Here is a 20,396-nt window from a genome sequence, read left to right as displayed (position 1 = left end):
CTCATTTCACAGAGGAGGACACTGAAGCTCAAGGAAGAGTGTGATTGTGTGGCATTAGAGTCAGAGCGTACAGTAGAAAACATGTTGAGCCTCTCAGTTTAGTGCCTTACTATACCAACCTTCACTTGAATGCTACTCATATATATAAACAGATTTTCTTTTTCATACATTTTGGGTCCTATTTTGGTATTTTAAATGCATAAACATGTTGATTTTTTCAAAAGAATTAGATGTCTAAAGAGGAAGCAGTAGGCAGGATGACAGTTCTTTGTGAACACCAGATTATTCCAAGATGAGGCAGTGCGCCTAGAAGAGGCAGTGTCTAGACTGATTAAGGAAAGATGGAAGAAGGAAAAGAAGCCATTTTTCTTTCTCATAAATGGCAATTATTTGTCTGAACGACGAAGAATGGAGATGGCAAAGCCAAACTAAAGCAACGTAGGGGTTTATGAACTATTTAGTACTGGCACGCTTACGTATTTTTGTATCCATCATAGGAATTTTAAAAAATAAGTTCTTAGAGTCTATAAATTAAGTTTTACTGTATCAATAAAGTATTCTAAATGAATAACACACCTGGATTTTGTGCTAACCAGTCTACTGTTTGCTTTTGAGCTTGCATTTTGCCAAAGTGAGTTAAAAAAAATTAAAGCTCTTCAAACTATTTAGCTTGACTTTTTATGATATATTCTCAAATTTAAGCTTTGCTACCTAGATGACAATAGGAGCTAGCATATGATTATACACAATATAAGGATTATTGCAGTTTATGTAACACTAGAAGTTTTCATGCTTCATATACAATAAAATATATTTCAATGATCACTTTTTAATGCTTTATTCATTGATTAAAAGAATATACATTTAACATAAACCATATAACATCAGTCATCAGGTCAAACATTCAGCTGGTTTCCTTACAGTTTCTGTCAGGAGTTATTTTATCTGATCACATCTATAAGATAAAATCTCACCACATCTGGCATTTACACACACTGTGCCAGTGGATTCACACTACTGATGTACATATAAAATCCGCATGGTATGTGCTCACTGGAGACAAAACAGTGCACACCTGTCAAAAGGTCATTTTAATATAAGATGGTAAAACCATTTGTAAAACACATATAAACTTTTTCCATAAATAGAATCATATCTGGACATCTGTTGCATAAATTGTGTTTCCAAAGCTTACAATAGAGCAGCCAGGTCTCAGCACTGCTGGGCACCCACGTTGGCTACTTACTTTATTATTGCAGACTGTCCTTTAACATTAAATGCACAACATTCGTACCACTTAAAACTGGGGTCAGGTGGAAGTCTCACAGAGACCACGTCTGTACCGCGGTTGCCCTGAAACAGTTAAATCGGCTTTTAAAGCCTCTCAGATATAACAAGGTTTTAAAACATACTTCATGGAATGTTCTTCATGTATCATAGCAGCTCATACCTGTGATAGAACAAGCTTTCAGTTTTTCCTTTCTTCCTTTACATTCACTATTCACAGTGAAACAGGTGCATGGTTTTTTTTTTCTTTTTTTTTTTTTTCAGAGTTCTGAGGTTGCTGACTGAGCCACAGCACAGCTGTGTACCACAGGTCGAAATTCGACCTTAAATATTACAATCTAGCAGTATCTGGCTGGCCAGAGTGGGCCGGCCCCTGCCAGCATGTGGGCACTTCTTCAGTAAAGTCTATTCTTTGGCAGCTGACACGCGCGCTGACAGAGAAAAATCCAGTGACTTGTTGCTAGGGATTTCACGACTAATGTTTGTTTGCAAGTATATGTGTTTACGACTCTGTTTTTCGATTTTCTTTTAGGAGGTTTTACCCTGGAATATAGTTTTCTTCCTCCACTATTTGAAATCTGGGCTAAAAAGCTAACTTGAATGTATAATGTAATTGATGAATAAAATTATGTCAGATATAGTATTAAAAAATCCAACAATCTGAGTATTTGTTTATGTAAATGCATTAAAAAAAAAGGGTTAAGCAATGTTCTAACTAACCTAGTACTATACAAAATTCAGAATAGGAATTGGTGATATCAATTTTATATATGTAATGAAAGTTAAAGTCTTGGCTTTTCTGTTCAAGATAACTCATTTGAGATATTATCCTCCCTTCCATTTCAAATGAAAATTAATGAAATGCTATTAGAAAGCGTGAATGCAGTGCATTGCATACAAATCCACCAGGCTATGGATATATATCTATATATGTATAAAAATATTTTGGCTCCTGAGTTCTGAACTCTGACAAACAAAGAATAAAAACATCAAAAAGGCAGAGAAACTCAGTGGAAAATAAAGTTAGCCAGCAACCTCAGACATCCTTCGGGTGTATATTCTTAAGGTTTGGTAACAAGTCCATTAACCGTGAAAACCCTATACATTGTCACTCTGAACTTCTAAACCAATACCCGACTACGTTCTTTGATCAAGAAGTAGAATATACATATATAATTCTATGAAGCTAATACTGATTACACACAGCACAATGGGATTAATTCACACTACTGAAAAAAACATAATAGGACCCTACTTGCATATGTAACCACAGGAATTGTACATTTAAAAAAAGCTAAATGTCTTCGCTGAAGCTTTGCATCTCTCTGTAAAAATGACGATTTGGTTCAGTGAAGACACTGAGTGATTCGATGTCCATGACTGCATGCCAAGGTTGACCCAGGCCCAGGGATACCTGCTCAATAAGGTTATGCACTGGATCCACATCCTGGTCGGCCAGTTCACCTTGGTCAAAGTCAATGCTTTCTTCAGTGACTTCAAGTACTTTTAGATCAGAGCCACGAAGACGAGCAATGGCAATGAGGTTGTGTGCCCACACTGTGTAACCTTAAAAATAAGCAAAAGACAAGCACTGTCATTCCCTTGTATTTTTATTTTGTCTATTTGTTAAGCTAGTCTTTTCCACAAATTTGTATCTCAATTACCGCTTTGGTCCTTTTCCTTTAAAAATATATTAAGGCCAGAAAAAACAAAAAAGACTAAGAGTTTGATATTGTCTCCAAGAACATCACTATGGTTAGTGAACTGGAAGGTTCTGTAACCCCTTTCTGATATCACAGCATTTAGTGAAATTAAAGTATACTTTTATAGCTTTGGATAGTAATGTATCATAAAGAACCAATTTAAAATTTCATATATGTGTATCCATTAACAATCCATAGTAAATTGGTATTTTTCATTAGTGAAAAATAATTCATAGTCCAAAGTTATAAAGTGACACCTTAAACTTTAAAGATAAATTGTTAATTCTCAGTAGCAAATACGTAAAATACAGAACAGTCATGGGAATGACATATACTAACTTCAGAATAACTACCTCTGGGAAGGAATAAAGGGGAATGCATGGAGGGGCTTTAGCTGTATGTAACATCTTATTTCTTAAAAGAAAAAAGCTTTAAAAAGACTGGGTTAAATTAACTTTTGAATAACATGACATTTCTTTATCCTATACAAAATCCTCATTGTATTATTAACTTGATAATTGGTCTATTCTTTGCTACTACCAGTGCTGGCTGACCAAATTATAAAGCAAAACTTGAAAAGCAAGACACGAATGTGAGCTAAAAAATAATTTAAAAAATAATGTAACAGAGCTAATAGAGTTTAAGATGTTCATAGAGACTTTCTATTTTATATCTTGTAAATGTCTTGTAAGTACCAAAAAAGGAAGTAAAATGCTCTTTTAATTTGTCAGAATTGCAACTCTCTCCCAATGAGAACAGATCACATTAAGGTGAAAGGCTCCACTATGAAATAAGCATATGCCCAATCTACGGAGCCAGCATTTAAAAAAAAGGTCATATAAATTAATACGTTGAAACCTAGAATCTAGAACATGAGACAGCGAGCATGAAAGAAATCATACTTTCTCTTCCTTTTGTGTTAAGAGATCTGTGATTAGAGGAAATATGTCTACTGTAGGTAAATACATGTTTTCTTAGATAAATTCATTTCAAATGTCATTTTTGTGAAATGCCATCAATCACATGGTGGAAGAACAAAGTAACAGAGAACTCCAAGAACTCTTGGGGTAGAAATACAACTTTCCATTTTTAAGCGGTATATCTTATAAACTTTATATTAAAGTATAAACATTTGCATATAAATTTGTAATACACACATATATATAAGATTTCTTGAAACTGTTAAGTGCCAGTGCTATCTTTTTATTAGCATAAAATGTTTTAGGTTTAATATTAATATCAGATTATAGTGAACAAAAATCACCTACCGTGAATTGCCAGAAGAGAGAGCTTTGTGCACCTCCATGCTAATAAAACCAACGGATCTTCGTTTCGGTTGTCACTAAGATCTGGGAAACCAGACGTGTCAATCACATCATTCATTAATATAAAATGAGTGAGGAACTTGTCATACTGCCTGGATATAAGATCGACAATAGCCCCCGAAACACAAGTGATATAGCTATCAAAATGAATCCTCTCTAGTGGTATACTGGGTTTCAGAATCTTTAACATATCTTCACTCTTGATATCAAAAGCCATTATATAGACCCGAAGGCTGGTGCTCTTCCGTGACAAGGCTTTCCAATGCTCATCATTTGGCATGTTGTCCAGAGACTTGTGCATCACGGAAACATTGTGGACCAGGAGAGACAGTCGCTGCAAAGGCACATGGTTGTTATCGGTTAAGACTCTTGCCATCTCAGCTGTAAAATCACAGAAATCCAGGGCAAGTGAGCGTAGATTCACAAATCGCTCCAGTTCCACTGCAGTGATAAGGGTGCTGTTACCAGGAATATTGTTGTCCAGTAAACTCAGGTGCTCCATGGTGTTGGCAATAGAGTTTGAGAGAGATGACAGTGATGTTGGGGTTACTATTTCCAGCATAAACCCACAGGATAGCCACTTCAGTTGCCTACTATTACTCAGTATTTCTTCAAATAGCTGCTGAATTCTGTAAGGAAACCACATGCCACAACAATCCTGTTAACATTTTAGCTTTAATCTTTTAACATTGACTTTTGAAAATAGGCAACGAAATGGCATGCAATATTGAGATCCATTTTTTCTCAGTTAATTTCTATCCAACGCACCTTATTATCATAAATACCATTAAAATTCACATTAAAATATAATAAGGTATGAAACATATATATTCAACATATAGCTGTACTATAAACCTAATAGAAACATGTTCTCCATCCAAAGAAAGCAGCATTTTACACCAGGATGGTAGAAAAGACTGATGATATACAATTTGTGTTCTAACAAAGGCAAGCACAGAAATAATAGTTTTAAAAAGCAATTAATTACCCAGAAAATTCTTTGATTTGTCTTAAAGATTTATGACACAGAATGGCATATACTGATCACTGTACTTCACAGTTAAGACATTTCCAGGACATGTTCTTTTTAGGAAAAAAAGAAAACATTACTCTTCTGATTGTATCTTACAATTTCTCAGAAAAAAACGTAAAATTATTACTAATATAAGCCCTTTTCCATGTACTATATAACTTACTGCTTAATTTTTTTGCCATCAGGGTCCACTTTGCTGAGGTATGTATTTGACAAATTTCCTTGCTGCTGTAGAATGCTTATGTCTCCAAAAAGGCTAAATTTCTGAAGGTTCCTATTAAAAAAATAATTTAAAATGATTGTCTAAATAATACATGAAAATATAAATATTAAAAATAAAAATACTCAGAAGGGATATTTGAGAAAAGTTTTTACCTTATAACTTACTTAGAATCCAATTAAGTACTTTCAGATTGCTTTTCACATACAATGACAAGTAACATGATGCAGAAGAAACAGCATAAACTTTACAGAATGAGGACTGGGAAGTAATTATTTCAGAAACTCAGTATTTTAATAACCACGGAAAAGTCTCTTAATATCCCTGAGGACTCAATTCTTTATCAGTAATAATACCTACTTTAATATAAAGTTTATAAGATATACTGCTTAAAAATGGAAAGTTGTATTTAAAGGGTTTAGAGATGAATAGATAACAAGTAACATATGAAAGAGCTGTGTAAGCTAAGTTTTACATAGATGTTAATTATAATATAAAAATTTCCCAAACCAGTTAACTTTGTCACTATGTGTTAAATGCTCAAGGGTGGGGTATCTTCTCATTAAGAAATATTCTTTGACTAAAATCTAGAGAACCTTCTCCAGTTTTATGATCAAGTGTATAGCTTATAGTCAAGACAAGTAAAAAGCAATATAAAAATCTTTCAGTTTGAGGTAATTTTTGTTACAAAACACATACTTTTCTAATATTAAAATTCTAAAGTAAGAGAAAACTAAAAACTGGATATGTAAAAAAAACATAAATGCCAATAATAATCTATTAGAGATATTACTTATAAAACAAAACTTTGGATAACTTTAATAAGAAATGTGTATCACAAGAGCGGTAAAAGATTTAAGTATAGAAAAATAACATTTCTTAATAGTACATCACGTTTTCCTAAATTAATAACCTTAGTTTCACTAAAAAGCCTGATGATGCTAAAATCTACCCTGAAGATTAATCATTAATTAATTTATTCATTCAACAAAAAATTATCTGAGAGCCTACTAAATGCCAGGCACTGTGTGCTCTACTAGAGACAAGACAGTGATCAAGTGCATATTATGGGGTATTTGACACTGTGTAAGTCAGAAAAGGTTTCTCTAAATAAAGATTAAAAGGGGGCCTTAAAGATACAGGGGAGTTAACCAGGAGGAGGAGGGTAAGGAGAGAGCATTATAGGAAAAAGGAAAAGCATGTGTAGGGCCCCTGAAGTTGCAGGGAGCTTCAAGAGTGAGCTTGAGACACTGAAAGGAATCCAGAGTAGATAGAGTGAATATAAAATGAAATGAGAATGTAGAGCTAAAGTTCTATGATAAATAAAAAATTTTGGTTTTTGTCTTCAAAAAAAGAGCCCCAAAATGGTTTTAAGCAGGGAATAACATTAAATTTGTGTCTGGAAAATGTTGTAGCATTAAAGCAACCTGGAAGAAGGAGTCAAAGTGAGGAGACCCGTTAGAAAGTATTTTAGTAACAGAGATGAGAGATAACGGTAGCTTGAACTGGGTTTTTGGTGGTAGAGGTGAAGAAAATGAACAGTTTAAAAGCTGTATTTAGGAGCTAAAATGGACAGGAAGGGGTGCTGGATTAGCTATATGGAATGAGGGAGACAGTAGTCAAGAACAAGTCCTAAATTTTCTGAGTTGTAGAACTGCATGGAAGGTAGAGCTTTTCATTGAGACAGGGAGTCTTAGAAATGAGTTAGAAATTAATTAGGGCTTTTTCAGGGGATGGGAGTGGTGGTGAAGTAAAAAAATATATTATGAACTCTATTTTGCATATATTGAACTTGAGGTGACTTTAAGATAGTCAAGTTAATATGTTAAGTAGGCAATTCCAGGTCTGGAGCTGAGCAGTTATCTGGATGACAACTGAAGTCATGAGTTGGGGCAATGGGGCTTAGGGTAAGAGTATAAATGAGAAGAAAAGCAGGCAAAAAGTTGTGAGGAGCTTCAATATTTAATTTAGATAAGCATGAGGCTGCAAAGAAGAGGTTAGAAGTTTGAGAAAAGTCAGCAGTTTGGAAATCACAGAAACCAAGGGATAACTGTTTCACAAAGAATAAAGTGATCAATGGCAGCATCAAATACTACTCTGAGGCCATTGGGCTTAGCAGCATGGTGAACAGAACGGAAGTTGTTTTGTGGTGTGATGAGAAGAGGTAAGATTGGATGTGAGCAAGGATAGTGGATACAGACAAATCTTAAAAAAAATTTACTGTGAAAAGGAGAGATGGAAGGACTTGAGAATACATAAAAGTCTCCAGTAGAGAGGCAGAGAAAAAGAGTGCAAATAGCTTCTGATTAGGAGGACAGGGAAGGATGAAGGACCTTCCATACCAGATAGTAAAGCATACTATGCAGCCACAGCATCAAAATCAGTAATGATATTAGAAAAACAGGAAGACAAATCAATGGGCTAGAACAAACAGCCAAAAATATTGTTACATGAAAGAGTTTAATAAATGATAAAGAAGGTATTACAAATCAACAGAGAAGGCAAAGGGATATTTAATGAGACAAGTGATTAGCAGTTTCAGACAAAAATTAAATTAGAGCCAATTCTGACTCAACAGATCAAAACAATCTGCAGATATTATTACATATTAAAAAAAAATCAAATCAAAGTAGAAGTGGTATGAAAGTGCAATAAATTTTTATCTAATTTCTGAGGGATAAGACTTTCTAAGCTTAGAAATAACGGAATAAATCAGAAATAAAATTTTGACTATACAAAAATGAAAAACTTGATATTCAATAGCACACTTCACTAAAAAGAGCAAACAGTGAAAAAAACATTTGTAACAAATCTTAGTTATCTTTTATATATAAAAGAACTCCACGTAAATCAAAAGCAAAAACATTAAGAATCCAACTGGTAAATGGGAAAAGGTTTATATAAAATAGCCAATGTAGATCATGTCAAGGAAAATATTAGAATTACAAATAGAAATAATCTAAGGTTTTTTCTTGTAAATCTAGCCAATTTCCATGTGGCTACCAGAAAAACTGTATTCTTAAAAATATTTCAAAGGATGATATCAACTTAAAAGAAGCGTTTTTCTCCATTTTAATAAAAGGATATAAAATTGTTCTTGAGAGGATGGCTGCCACATCAAACTCTAAAGGAAATGTTACTCTATGTAACTATGATTGCTTTTGAAGTATCTTCCCTTTTACCTTTTCTTTTTTCTAAAGTTGCCGCTATATTTATGAATTATAGAGAGATTGTGTGCTTGTAATAATCTCTTCTAGAAAGAATGATAAATTTAAGGACTCCTAAAAGAATGAATATTTATTTTTGGAGAATGAGTTTACATATAAAGTAGAAAAAAGGTATCACATTCAATTCTAATAATATTCAAAGGAGAGTCCTATACAAGTCATACAATCTCAATATTTTTTCCCTTTCAATCCAGCTTCCATTAGTTACTATTACATATCCATTACACTGTCCTTATGGTATTAAAAGATATCAAAAATTTTTACTTCTTCTACAAAAGATTAAACAGCCATGAGAACTACCCTCCCACTGTAAACAACTAGAAAACTGGACAAAACCTATGAAACAACTGTTTTCAGATATTGGACAATAAATAATATAGAACTGTGATTTGCTGAAAGGTGGAAAAAAAATGAGATGCGCACCATCACTGTCTCAGATAATGGCCTAGAGTTTCCATTCTACATCACAGGGTGGGGGTACGCAAACAGAGACCAGTGGTCTAAGTTGAAGAGACAGAGATTTTGGGGAATCCAACATGGTTAGAATTTGCAGGGCAGAGTTATCAGAGACAAGGGAGCTGCACAGAGAGCTCTACCAATTTGCAGAAGGGTTTGTCAGGACATTAATCCAGTCATTCGCTGAGTAATGATGTGCACATGTGTGGGGTGAAACTGTACAAGGCTGGATAAAGTACTACTGGAAAGTAGTAGAGCACACACAGTGTTGGGAAGAGTTTATGTTCCCACCAGCCAGAGGTAGATCTTGTAAACAGAGGGACATCGGGTAGAGTTCTCAGAAAAGCCATGCCTTCGTAGAGATTACTTAGCCCTAGATAAAGGGTATTTTGGATCTGCCTAATAAAGCCTAAAGACAAAGTTCAAAGGATCAAATTAATTATACATAAATTAACTATGTGTCAGATCAAAGCCCAATACTCTTTAAGGAATAATGATAATTAAAAAATACAAGACTCAATAATGTAAAAATAACAATGTATGGCATCCAAAATGACCAGACATAAGAAGGAAAAATGACTCTGAACTAATTCTAACGAATCTAAAAAAAAGTTACTAGAATGTGAATAAGTTAGTTTATTAGTAAGGTCACAGAATACAAAGTCAGTATGTAAATATCAACTGTATTCTATACACTAACAATTAACATTTAGAAATTGAAATTTAAAAAACAGTACTATTTATAACAGCATCAAAAATATGAAATGCTTAGGAATAAATCTAACAAAAGTACAGGTCCTATACACTGAAAACTACAAAAACTGTTAAGAGAAATCAAAAAAGACCTAGAGAAATGGATAAATAAAATATACTGTTTATTGGAAGATTGAATATTGTTATCATGTCAAATTATCAATAGATTCAACACAATCCAGCAGGCCTTTTCTAAAATTTATAAGAGAAAGCAAATGAGTTAGAATAGCCAAAACAATTTTGAAAAGCACAAAGTTAGATTACGTACACTATCTGACTTCAAGACTTGAAGCAACAGATTATAAACAGGTGGTACTGGCTTGAACACAGACACAGAGCAATGGAACAGAGCAGAGAATCCAGACTAGACCCATGCATATATCGTCACACATGTATTCACATAATGTTTAATTTTGTATAAGATAAAGAATATAAAATGAAAATCAGCACATTTGACAAATTTGGAACATCAATCCAATGTAAAAATGATAGTCTTTAAAATGGTGGGAGGATAATTGGATACTTAGCTCACACAATCCAGAAAAATTAACTTGAAATGGATCATAAACCTAAACTTAACAGCTAAAATTATAATACTGCTTAAGAAAACACAGGAGAAAAACATTGCGATTTTGGGTTAGGCAAATACTTTATTTATTTATTATTTATGCCTACAGCACCTGGTCTTCAAAGGTGGTCTCCTACCCAAGTACTAACCAGGCCCGACACTGCTTAGCTTCCGAGATCAGACATCGTGCTTGTTCAGGGTGGCATGGCCGCAGACCATGGACCGTGGCTCCACTGGAGCGCAAACCCAGGACCTTCTGCATGTAAAGCAGATGTGCTAACCACTACATTATGGAACCATGTCTGACAAATACTTTTTAGATAGGACACAAAAAGCATGTCATTAAAAAAATTGATAAATTGGTTTTCATTAAAATTAACACCTTATGCTTTTGAAAAAATAGTTAAAATGAAAAGGCAAGCAATGGGCTAAAGAAAATATTTGTAGGACATAAATCTAATTTAACAAAACCTGTATTCAAAATATATAATGAAACTCTCACAACTTAATAAGACAAAGCAGCCAGCTTTGTCTTATTAAGTTGTGAGAGTTTGGGCAAAAGATTTGGGCGCTGTATCAAGGAAGATATACAAAAGGCAAATTACACATGGAAAGATGCTCACCCTGATTATTCATTAGGGAAATGCAAATGAAAACCTCAATGAGATACCACTCTCACACAATAGAATATCTAAAATTAAAATTAAAAAGTCTGATAATATTAAGTGTTGTCAAGGATGTACAGCAATTAGAACTTTTATACTCCTTGTTGGGAATGTAGTCTTTTCAAATTGACTTTTTTCACTTAGTAATATGCATTTGTTTCCTCCATGTCTTTTCATGGCTTGATAGCTCACTTTTTTTCTAGCGCTAACTCTTGGCAAACACTGAACTTTTTATTGTTTCCATAGTTTTGCCTTTTCCAGATGTCATGTAGTTGGAATGGTACAGTATTTAGCCTTTTCGGATTGGCTTCTTTCACTCTATAATACGCTTTCAAAGTTCTTCCTTGTCTTTACCTGGCTTGATAGTTCATATCTTAACACTGAATAGTATTGCATTGTTTGGATGTACCACAGATTATTTATCCATTCACTTAGTGAAGAACATTTTGGTTGTTTTTAATTTTGGCAATTAAGAATAAAGCTGCTATAAACATCTGTGTGCAGGGTTTTGTGTGGGCAAAAAAGTTTTCAACTCCTTTGGGTAAACATCAAGGAGCATGATTTTTGGATCATATGGAGTAGAGTTAGTTTTGTAAGAAACTGCCAAACTGTCTTTCAAAATGGCTGCACAATTTTGCATTCAGACCAGCAATAAATTAAAATTCTGTTGGTCCCCATCTTTGCTAGCACTTGGTGGTGTCTGTATTTTAGATTTTGGCCATTCTAATAGGTGTATCGTGCTGTCTCATTGTTGTTTTATTTTGCATTTCTCTAATGACATATGATGTGGAGCATCTTCTCAAATGCTTATTTGCCATCTATATACCTTCTTTGATGAGAGGTCTGTTCAGGTCTTTGGCCCACTTTTTAAATAGGGTTTAATAGACTTTTTGTATATTTTAGTTAATAGTCCTTTATCATATTTGTCCTTTGCAAATATTTTCTTCAAGTCTGTGGCTTCTCTTATTTCTTAACAGTGTCCTTCAGAACTGGAATTTTCAATTTTAATAAAGTCTAGTTGATCAATTCTTTTTTTCATGGATTGTGCCTTTGGTGTTATATCTAAAAAAGTCATCACTAAACTCTAGATTATCTAGATTTTTTCCTATGTTATATATCTTCTAGGAGTTTTATAGTTCTGTGTTTTACATTAAGGTCTGTGATCTAATTTGAGTTAATTTTTGTGAAGGGTATAGAGTCGGTATCTAGATTCACTTTTTTCCCATGTGGATGTCCTGCTGTCCCAAAACTATTTGCTGAAATGACTAACATTTCTCCATTGTATTGCCTTTGCTCCTTTGTCAAAAATCAGTTGACTATATTTATGTAGTTCAATTTCTAGGCTCTCTATTCTGTTCCACCTATTGTCTATTCTGCAGCCAATAGCACACTGTCTTAATTATTATAGCTTTACAGTAACTCTTGAAGCCAGGTAGTGTCTGTCTTGCTTCTCTCTCCTTATAAACTTTAAAATCAATTGTCATATATATATATGAATATACATATACATACACATGCATATAGTATATACATACAATGATATATATTATCATTTAAATTTTTTTCTTTATCATGTTTACATGTATAACACATCATTGTCAATAACATTTCTCTACAAATGATTTACAACATAAGTTGGGGGGAGAAGGGAAGATATGCTTTCCAAGTGAGATTTATTGCCTTATAGGGACCACAGAAATGAAACACTAGGTTTAAGATGGGGAGAGGGGATTCACTGGATTTAGTGTGATCATTTTGCAACATATACAAGTATTGAATCATTATGTTATATACCTGAAATATGTTATATGTCAATTATATACCTCAACTTAGAAAATCCCACAAAATTACAACAACAAAAATAAACAAAAAGATGAGGGGGAGGGGAAATTGATAGATTATTTATGCAAATTCTGTTTAGTTTTCCTTGATGGCCAGGATATTAAAAAAATGTGAGCAGATTACAGATACTTTGGGTCTGTAGGGGTCTTAAAGTGCTCAATGTAACTGAAAATCTAAAAAGGGTATAAAAAATTAACATTTACTTTAAATACTGTATAACCAATATACATATTATCATGATACAATTTTTAAATGACTTCATTTTTTTAGAGCAGTTTTAGGTTTACAACAAAACTGAGAGGAAGATACAGAGATTTCTCACTTACTCCCTATCCATTATATATCCCCCCGCCCCATTAACAACATTACTCACCAGAATGATACATTTATTATCAAGTATAAACCTACAATGACACATCATAATCACCCAAAGTCCATAATTTACCTTATGGTACATTCTGTGGATCTGGACCAATGTATAATGACATATATCCATCATTATAATATCACAGAGTTTTTCACTGCCCTAAAATTCTCTGTGCTCTATCATCTCTCTTGCCTACTCACCTCTGGCAACCACTGATCTTTTTGTTGTCTCCATATCTGTTTTTCGTAGTATCTCATATAGTTGAAATAATACAGTATGTGTAGCCTTTTCAGATTTCCTTCTTTCACCCTGTAATATGCATTTAAGTTTCCTCTGTCTCTTTTTATGGCTCTTTTTCATAGCTCTTTTCTTTTTAGCACTGAATAGTAATTCCACTGGCTGGATGTACCAAAGTTAGCATACCCATTCACCTACTGAAAGACATCTTGGTTGTTTCCAATTCTGGCAATTATGACTAAAGCTGCTATAAAAGTCTGCAAGCAGGTTTTAGTGAGGATATACATTTTCAACTTCTTTGGATAAATACCAAGGAGCATGACTGATAGATCGTATTATAAGAGTATGTTTAGTTTTATAAGAAACTGCCAAATTATTTTCCATAGTGAATGCACCATTTTGCTATTCCTTCCAGCAATGAATGAGAGCTCCTGTTGATCCATATCTTTGTCAGCAGTTGATGTAGTCAGGGTTCTGGATTTGACATTTCTAGCAGGTGAGTAATGCATAATAGGATTTTTGATGATGTGAAAAAATGCCAAGATATAATATTAATGGAAAACCACATGCAAATTATTATTCCTATTTTGCAAAAAGACACATCAAATTTTACCAGCGATTATCTCTGGTGAACTTTTTACTTTATTTTTTCTGTATTTTTAAGATACTGTATTTTTACAAACACATACTTCTTGGCAATTCAGAAAAGACATTTAAAGTAGCTTTAGATAACTTATCACCTTTATAAGAACTTAATTCACATTAAAATCATTTAAAAATTAATGACCTGCATATTAGTAAAATTTAATAATTTAATATGAGGGGACTCTATAGAAGATTTGTTTTACTTTCAGCTACACAACAGTTTTAAATACCACAGCAATGTTAGAAACATGCCACTCAAGGGCAATTTAACAAAAATTCTATTTGCATCAATAGAATGGTAATAATCTTGTTACAGTAGAACCAATACACACACAAACTTTCCTTACAAATATAATCACAGACATACTTTAAGCTGGAATGATTTGTGGCATCATCCAACTCAACAATTTCTCTTTATAGATGAGGAAACTGAAGTGATTTGTCTAAGACTGCAATACTAGTTAGAGCAGAGCTAGGCAGAGAAACTGGGCTCCAACTCCCACTTAGTTCATGTTGTTTCTTGTAATTAAAACATGTCCTTGAATACAGTGGTCTTATTAAATGTTACTGGAAAAATTATAAATGTTATGTTTTGGAGTAGTATATGACAGTCATTTGTGGGAAAAAAAATTTAGGTACTTATTTTTCTATTCAAAATGAAATTTTATTAAATGATATAGAAAACAATTTGCTTTAAAGCTTAGGAAAAAACACTGACAACTCAAGGGCAACTTTCAGATATGTCATGTTGAAATGAAATTACAGATCCTATGGTGAAGCCAAAGAAACTGCATATAGCCCCCAGGTGGCTCATTATTATTTCAGATGATAAAAATGGGGCTGAAAAGAACATCTAGGCAACAACACTAGAACAGAACTTACTGAACCACGGCAATAAACAGATGTCTCATTTTGAGGCCAGGAGACTATACTAGTAACAAAGGAATTGTGCCACATAATCCCTTTTTTTCAAAAGATGAGATCTGTGACCTGAGTTTTATTTACTTTATTTATTCATTTATTGTTGAATGAGCATGTGAACTAAGGAAGCAAACAGGGTTCTTTCCTGCATAATGTCCATAACATGTAATTGCTCAAAAGACATGTAACATTACAGTTGGTTAGAAAGTTTTTCTTTCATCTTAATTCTTCAAATTAATTTAGCTCTGTTCCTATGGTAATATTAATAGGATACAATCTACTTACTAGTCCCTTTGCAAATTCTAAAATGTGTTGTGAAAGAACATAAAATCATAAAGTGTTTGATAATCAATCTTTCTAAAACATGCAAAAAGCCATACTATTGCCAGAAGAGAATGAATTTTAACTTAACTGCATTCTTTTTAAATCCTATTTTAAAAAGTCATCAGTTCCAGATCCAGAGCTAAATCTGATCATTAAGCAATAACAACTTAGAAACTTAGCCTACAGACTGCCCTCCTACTCTTTGCTCATTTATTAAAATATGCATTGTGTGCCAATGATACGAAGAGCTATGGCAGCTACATTTCAAGTGTACATGAGTTCAGACTCTTGGAATGGAAATAAAGGTTTTAAAAAGACTCATTTAAAGAAAATCAGGTGAGACTAAGGAATTATTAATAACTTTGTTAAGTATATTAATGGCAATGTGGTATAAATAAAAATGTCCATAATTTTCAGAGCTTTACACTGAAGGGTATAGTGTAAAATAACATCAAGATGCTGGATTTGTTTTAAAACACTTCAGTAAATATAGAAAAAGCAAATGTGGAAAAATCTTTAAATTATTAAATCTGTTCATTGTGTCTAGTTTTTGTGTTTGAAAATTTCATTAAAAAGTTAGAAAACGAGGCAGTCATTTCTCTAATTGTGTAACTGACAAGTTTATTCAACTACTCTGTGACTCAAGTTTTACCATCTGTAAAACGGGTAATAATGGTGCCTACATCATACAGTTGTTGAATACTCTGTTTCTCTGGGAAAATCAGCATAGGATTTTAAGGGCTGTCAGGAACACACCTACTCAGCTCTCTGTCGTACTGGCAATATGACTAGGACTTACGGAGCCTGTGATCCTGGTGGTGATTCTAATATGACTTTTGTTTGGAGAGGGTGTGTAGCTTGAGAAGGTGGGTCTAAACTACAGAAGATCAAAGTCTTTGGCCTCAATTCACTACCTTTCTTCTTTGCCTTGGATCAAAATTTCCTTTTGAGGTTTCTATGAGTGAGATTCATTTTTGAAGTTATTAGCAACATCTGAATAACAAACCAGGTTAAAATGTAGCTCAACTCTGGCCTCCTCCCTTTTCCTTGTCCACTTGAAAAGATGTAATAGAAGAAGAGTGCACATGATGAGTGTCTGGGTAGAGAAACAGATTTACCTGGGCCTAGTGGTATAGCTAATGAGATCAGTGATTTGGGGGCAAAAAGAAGGAAGAGTCCTTGTGCAGAGTACCACCTGCTTCTTCTTCTCCACTTAGCCCTACCATCTTGATCCCATAGTTCATATGAGGGCAACGCTTAGGCAAATTCCAAGCAGTAATAGATTTGCCTGAAGCAGGAAAGTGAAAGAGGAGAAAAGTGGGAAAGGAAAATTCCAAGTGACTGCAGGAAGTTTCTGGGGCAATTCAACAAACTGATTGAAATTTATGTAAAACCTATACAAACAGAGCAGTGCTTCAAGTACTTGGTGGTAAAGGAGCTAAATACCAAAGATACGCCATCTTCAGAAAATAAAACTGTCCAAACCCTAGGCTTTCTTCTTTTTTTTTTTTTTAAAGAGCACAAATCATTAACACCAAAAGAAAACGAAATGAACAAAAACAGCCAACAGAAAAATAGTTTTAGATATATTTAGGGAACAGCAATTAAAAGAACATTGTAATTTTAGCTGAACAATTATATCTAATCTTTTATACTTATGTTGTACTTCTAGAAGGCCTCCAGATAAAAATATATACATAATCATACTAGTCATTACTTTCACTGCTCCCACCCTGTTCCATGCCATCATCATCTCTTGCCTGGATTAATGCAAAAGTCTCCTAACCCAGCTCATTGCTTCTATGCTTGTGTCTTGCTGCAAACTATTCTCAACACAGTGGCTAGAATGTTCCTTTTGAAATATTAGATCATGTCACTCCTCAACTCAAAACCCTTTCATGGCTCCTCACTACACTTAGAGTAAAAGTCAAAGTCCTTACAAGAGCCTAGTAAGGGCCTACTGATTTCCACATCACCTTCCCCCTTACCTGCCTGACCTCTTCTACATCTTGTTTTCGGAGATGTATTAAGATTTCTCTGTGAATCAAGCAACCATCACTATTTTTTATAGCCTTTTATAAAAACCTACATGTAGAGATTCAATGGGTTAGTTCGAGCAATTCTTGGAAAACAATCTTAACTACCTATGAATCTAAGAAATACTCCTCAAGGTCTAACTGTGGAGGGCTGAAAACCTTTCATCTTTTTATGGTATTTCTGTTGGACTGTTTAGTATAATTGAGGACCCAAAGGCTTCTGATGTCTTGGTTATGATGACCAGATTTTTCTCTCTTCTGTGGTTCAGAATTGGGGAACTTTATCTGTGGCGGTAACTTTAGTGTTTCCTTTCATTTTGGAGGGTCCAAAATTATTTCTTTGATCTAACAGTATCATCACTGGCAAAACAGCCTGAAATCACAGTCAATACAGCTTAGTCTAATTACCTATGAAAAGGGAATACATAAAAACTTGGTGCTTTAAAAAGATACTCTTAAAAAAATAAAACCTTTCATAATGCTGTAAAGTAGCTTATAAAACACATTTAATTTTTCCTTTTTCTAAACTGATAAAAGCTAAAATAATCTACCTCACTGCATGAAATGCTTTCAGGTTAATTCTATTCTTGTTTAGTTCATGTTCAATATTAAGTGTGTTTATATCCACATAACACTTTTTGATAACATATTTCCTCTTCTCGCAAATGCTGATGAATGACCACAGCTAAATCAAACAAACAAAAAACCAAACTCCTTAGAGAAATGTTCTCCAACAGAACTTCCTGCCATGATGGGAATGCTCTATTCTATGCTGTCCAATATGGTAGTCACTAGCCACATATGACTATGGAGCACTTGAAATATGGCTAGTGTGACTAACTAAATCTTTAATCTTAGTTACTTAATTAAAACTGAAATAGCTAAATGTGGCTACTGGCTACCATACTGGACAGCACAGTTTTAGAGACCAGAAATGTCACCAGCTTATAGTAGCATTTATTCCTTATAGTTTGATTAGGATTCATGAACTATAAGCGATTTCTCAGAATTAGCTTTACAAATTCACTTACTCAATTACCCTCACAGAATTATCATCCTCTTCAAATCCCAGAGGTTACACAAAAAAGATTATTTAAAATAAGACCGATGTTTGAAGTTGCTATTAAAAGATAACTTTAACAGTACTAAGAACAAAAAAACTTGAGTCTTACAGAGAAATGATGAAAAATATTTGATTCTTCCTTTTATCTGCATCCATTAGTTAGTCCTCTTGGCTCTACTTCCAAAACACATTGCAAATCCATCCACTTTTCTTCATCTCCACTGTCTCCATCACCTCTTGCCTAGATTATTGCAACAGCTTCCCAATCGGCCTCTCTGCTTTCTCTCTTGCTCCCTCTTGTAATTCACTCATTACACAGAACCAGAATAATTGTCTTAAAATGCAAATTAGTTCCTATTACTCTTGCCTTTAAAAGTTTTTCAATGACTTCTATTCTTAGAATATAGTCTAAATTTCATTCCCAAGTCCACATAACCTACCCCATTTGTTCCTCCCTCTACATCTTAGAGCTCATCATGATATTACTCTTACCCTCAATCGCATGGTCCTGGCATATTTTCTTAGTGCTCCAACAGCCAAAATTTGTCTGGTCTAAGGCCTTAGTGCTTACTGTTTTTTATGCTTGTAATGCTATTTGCTCAGATCTTAAGAGTGTAACTCTTCATCATTAATTGCTGCAGCTCAAATGTCTTTTTCCCAGGTGGTTTTCCTTCACCACTCTATTTGATATCGCCACCTAATCACTATTACATAGTCCTCTTTTATTTTCACAGTCTAAATACATTTTCTTTCATTTGTTTACTTGTTTCTGTCTGTCTTCTTCCTCTAGAATGCTGACTCCATGGGAATGGGGAGGCTGTCTTCACTATTTCACATAGTAGGCTCTCAATATTTAGAGGAAAAAAAAACAGATTTTTTTTTTTAACTATCATCTTAGGTCCTATATACACTGGTCAAGTTGGGTGAACTCTTCTGAAGCTGCTTTAGAACTAACACATTAAAATGGAAATAATTAATCACACCGCTCAAAAGCTGCTGGGCAGCTTCATTTAACAGGGGCAAAAAAATTTTACTGTGACCATCTTTAGTTGAGTTTTACTTTATTTCCCATCCTTCATCTATCAGTTCTAGATCATTGTTAAGAATGTACGTATGGACTAGAAAGTCCCCTAATTCCTCTCAGCAACACTCCCAGGTTAGAGTCTCCACCCTTCTCAATGACCTTGAAGTATTTCTGTGGAACCACTTTAATTCGTCAATTTTAAGGAGTCTGTTGTGTCTCCATCATCTCATCTCTCTTCTGTAGAGGCAACCACCTCTTGGTAGACTGGTCAGAGTCCCTAAATATTTTAATACATCTTTTTCTGTCAATAGGCTTCTTTAAGCTCTAAAAACTGAACTACTATTATTATTTATATTTATTACACTATGATGGGGAAAAATTATTTCAAGAAAAACAAGGCCTAGGGGTTCTGGTGATAATACCTTCAAGGCATTTCTTATTATTTTAGATAGTAATGTGAAATGTCCAAAAACACTTACATCGATTTTAAGATGCATAAAAGGTAAGACTACCCTCTACTGAACATGTAAAATCACCTAGACCAAATCTAAGAATTATTAATAGACCTTCTACCACTAATAGGGAATATAAGCTGGCATGAAATGGTCAACCTACATACATCTCAGAGTTGTAACCCAGAATTTTAAAAGGAAAATCAACCTATATAAAACCTCTCTTCACCTACTGTAGATCTTAAAAA

At 33.9% G+C, this 20,396-nt stretch overlaps 1 protein-coding gene across 1 annotated transcript in view; it reads right to left on the bottom strand.

The window, feature by feature from the left end:
• Positions 1 to 822: 822 nt before the first annotated feature.
• Positions 823 to 20,396, bottom strand: part of FBXO33 (F-box protein 33) — a gene marked incomplete at its 5' end in the record, with an annotated part of 23,205 nt that continues 3,631 nt past the window's right edge. Inside the window, 3 exons of the mRNA XM_025047938.1 lie at positions 823 to 2,853; positions 4,259 to 4,944; positions 5,512 to 5,622. Of these exons, the coding sequence (XP_024903706.1) occupies positions 2,582 to 2,853; positions 4,259 to 4,944; positions 5,512 to 5,622 (1,069 nt within the window). The remainder of the gene's footprint in view (positions 2,854 to 4,258; positions 4,945 to 5,511; positions 5,623 to 20,396) is intronic.

This window comes from Pteropus alecto, unplaced genomic scaffold (assembly GCF_000325575.1).
Source record: "Pteropus alecto unplaced genomic scaffold, ASM32557v1 scaffold104, whole genome shotgun sequence".
NCBI lineage: Eukaryota > Metazoa > Chordata > Mammalia > Chiroptera > Pteropodidae > Pteropus > Pteropus alecto.
Note: the sequence above shows the minus strand (reverse complement) of the source record. Positions and strands in the feature narration are given on the sequence as shown.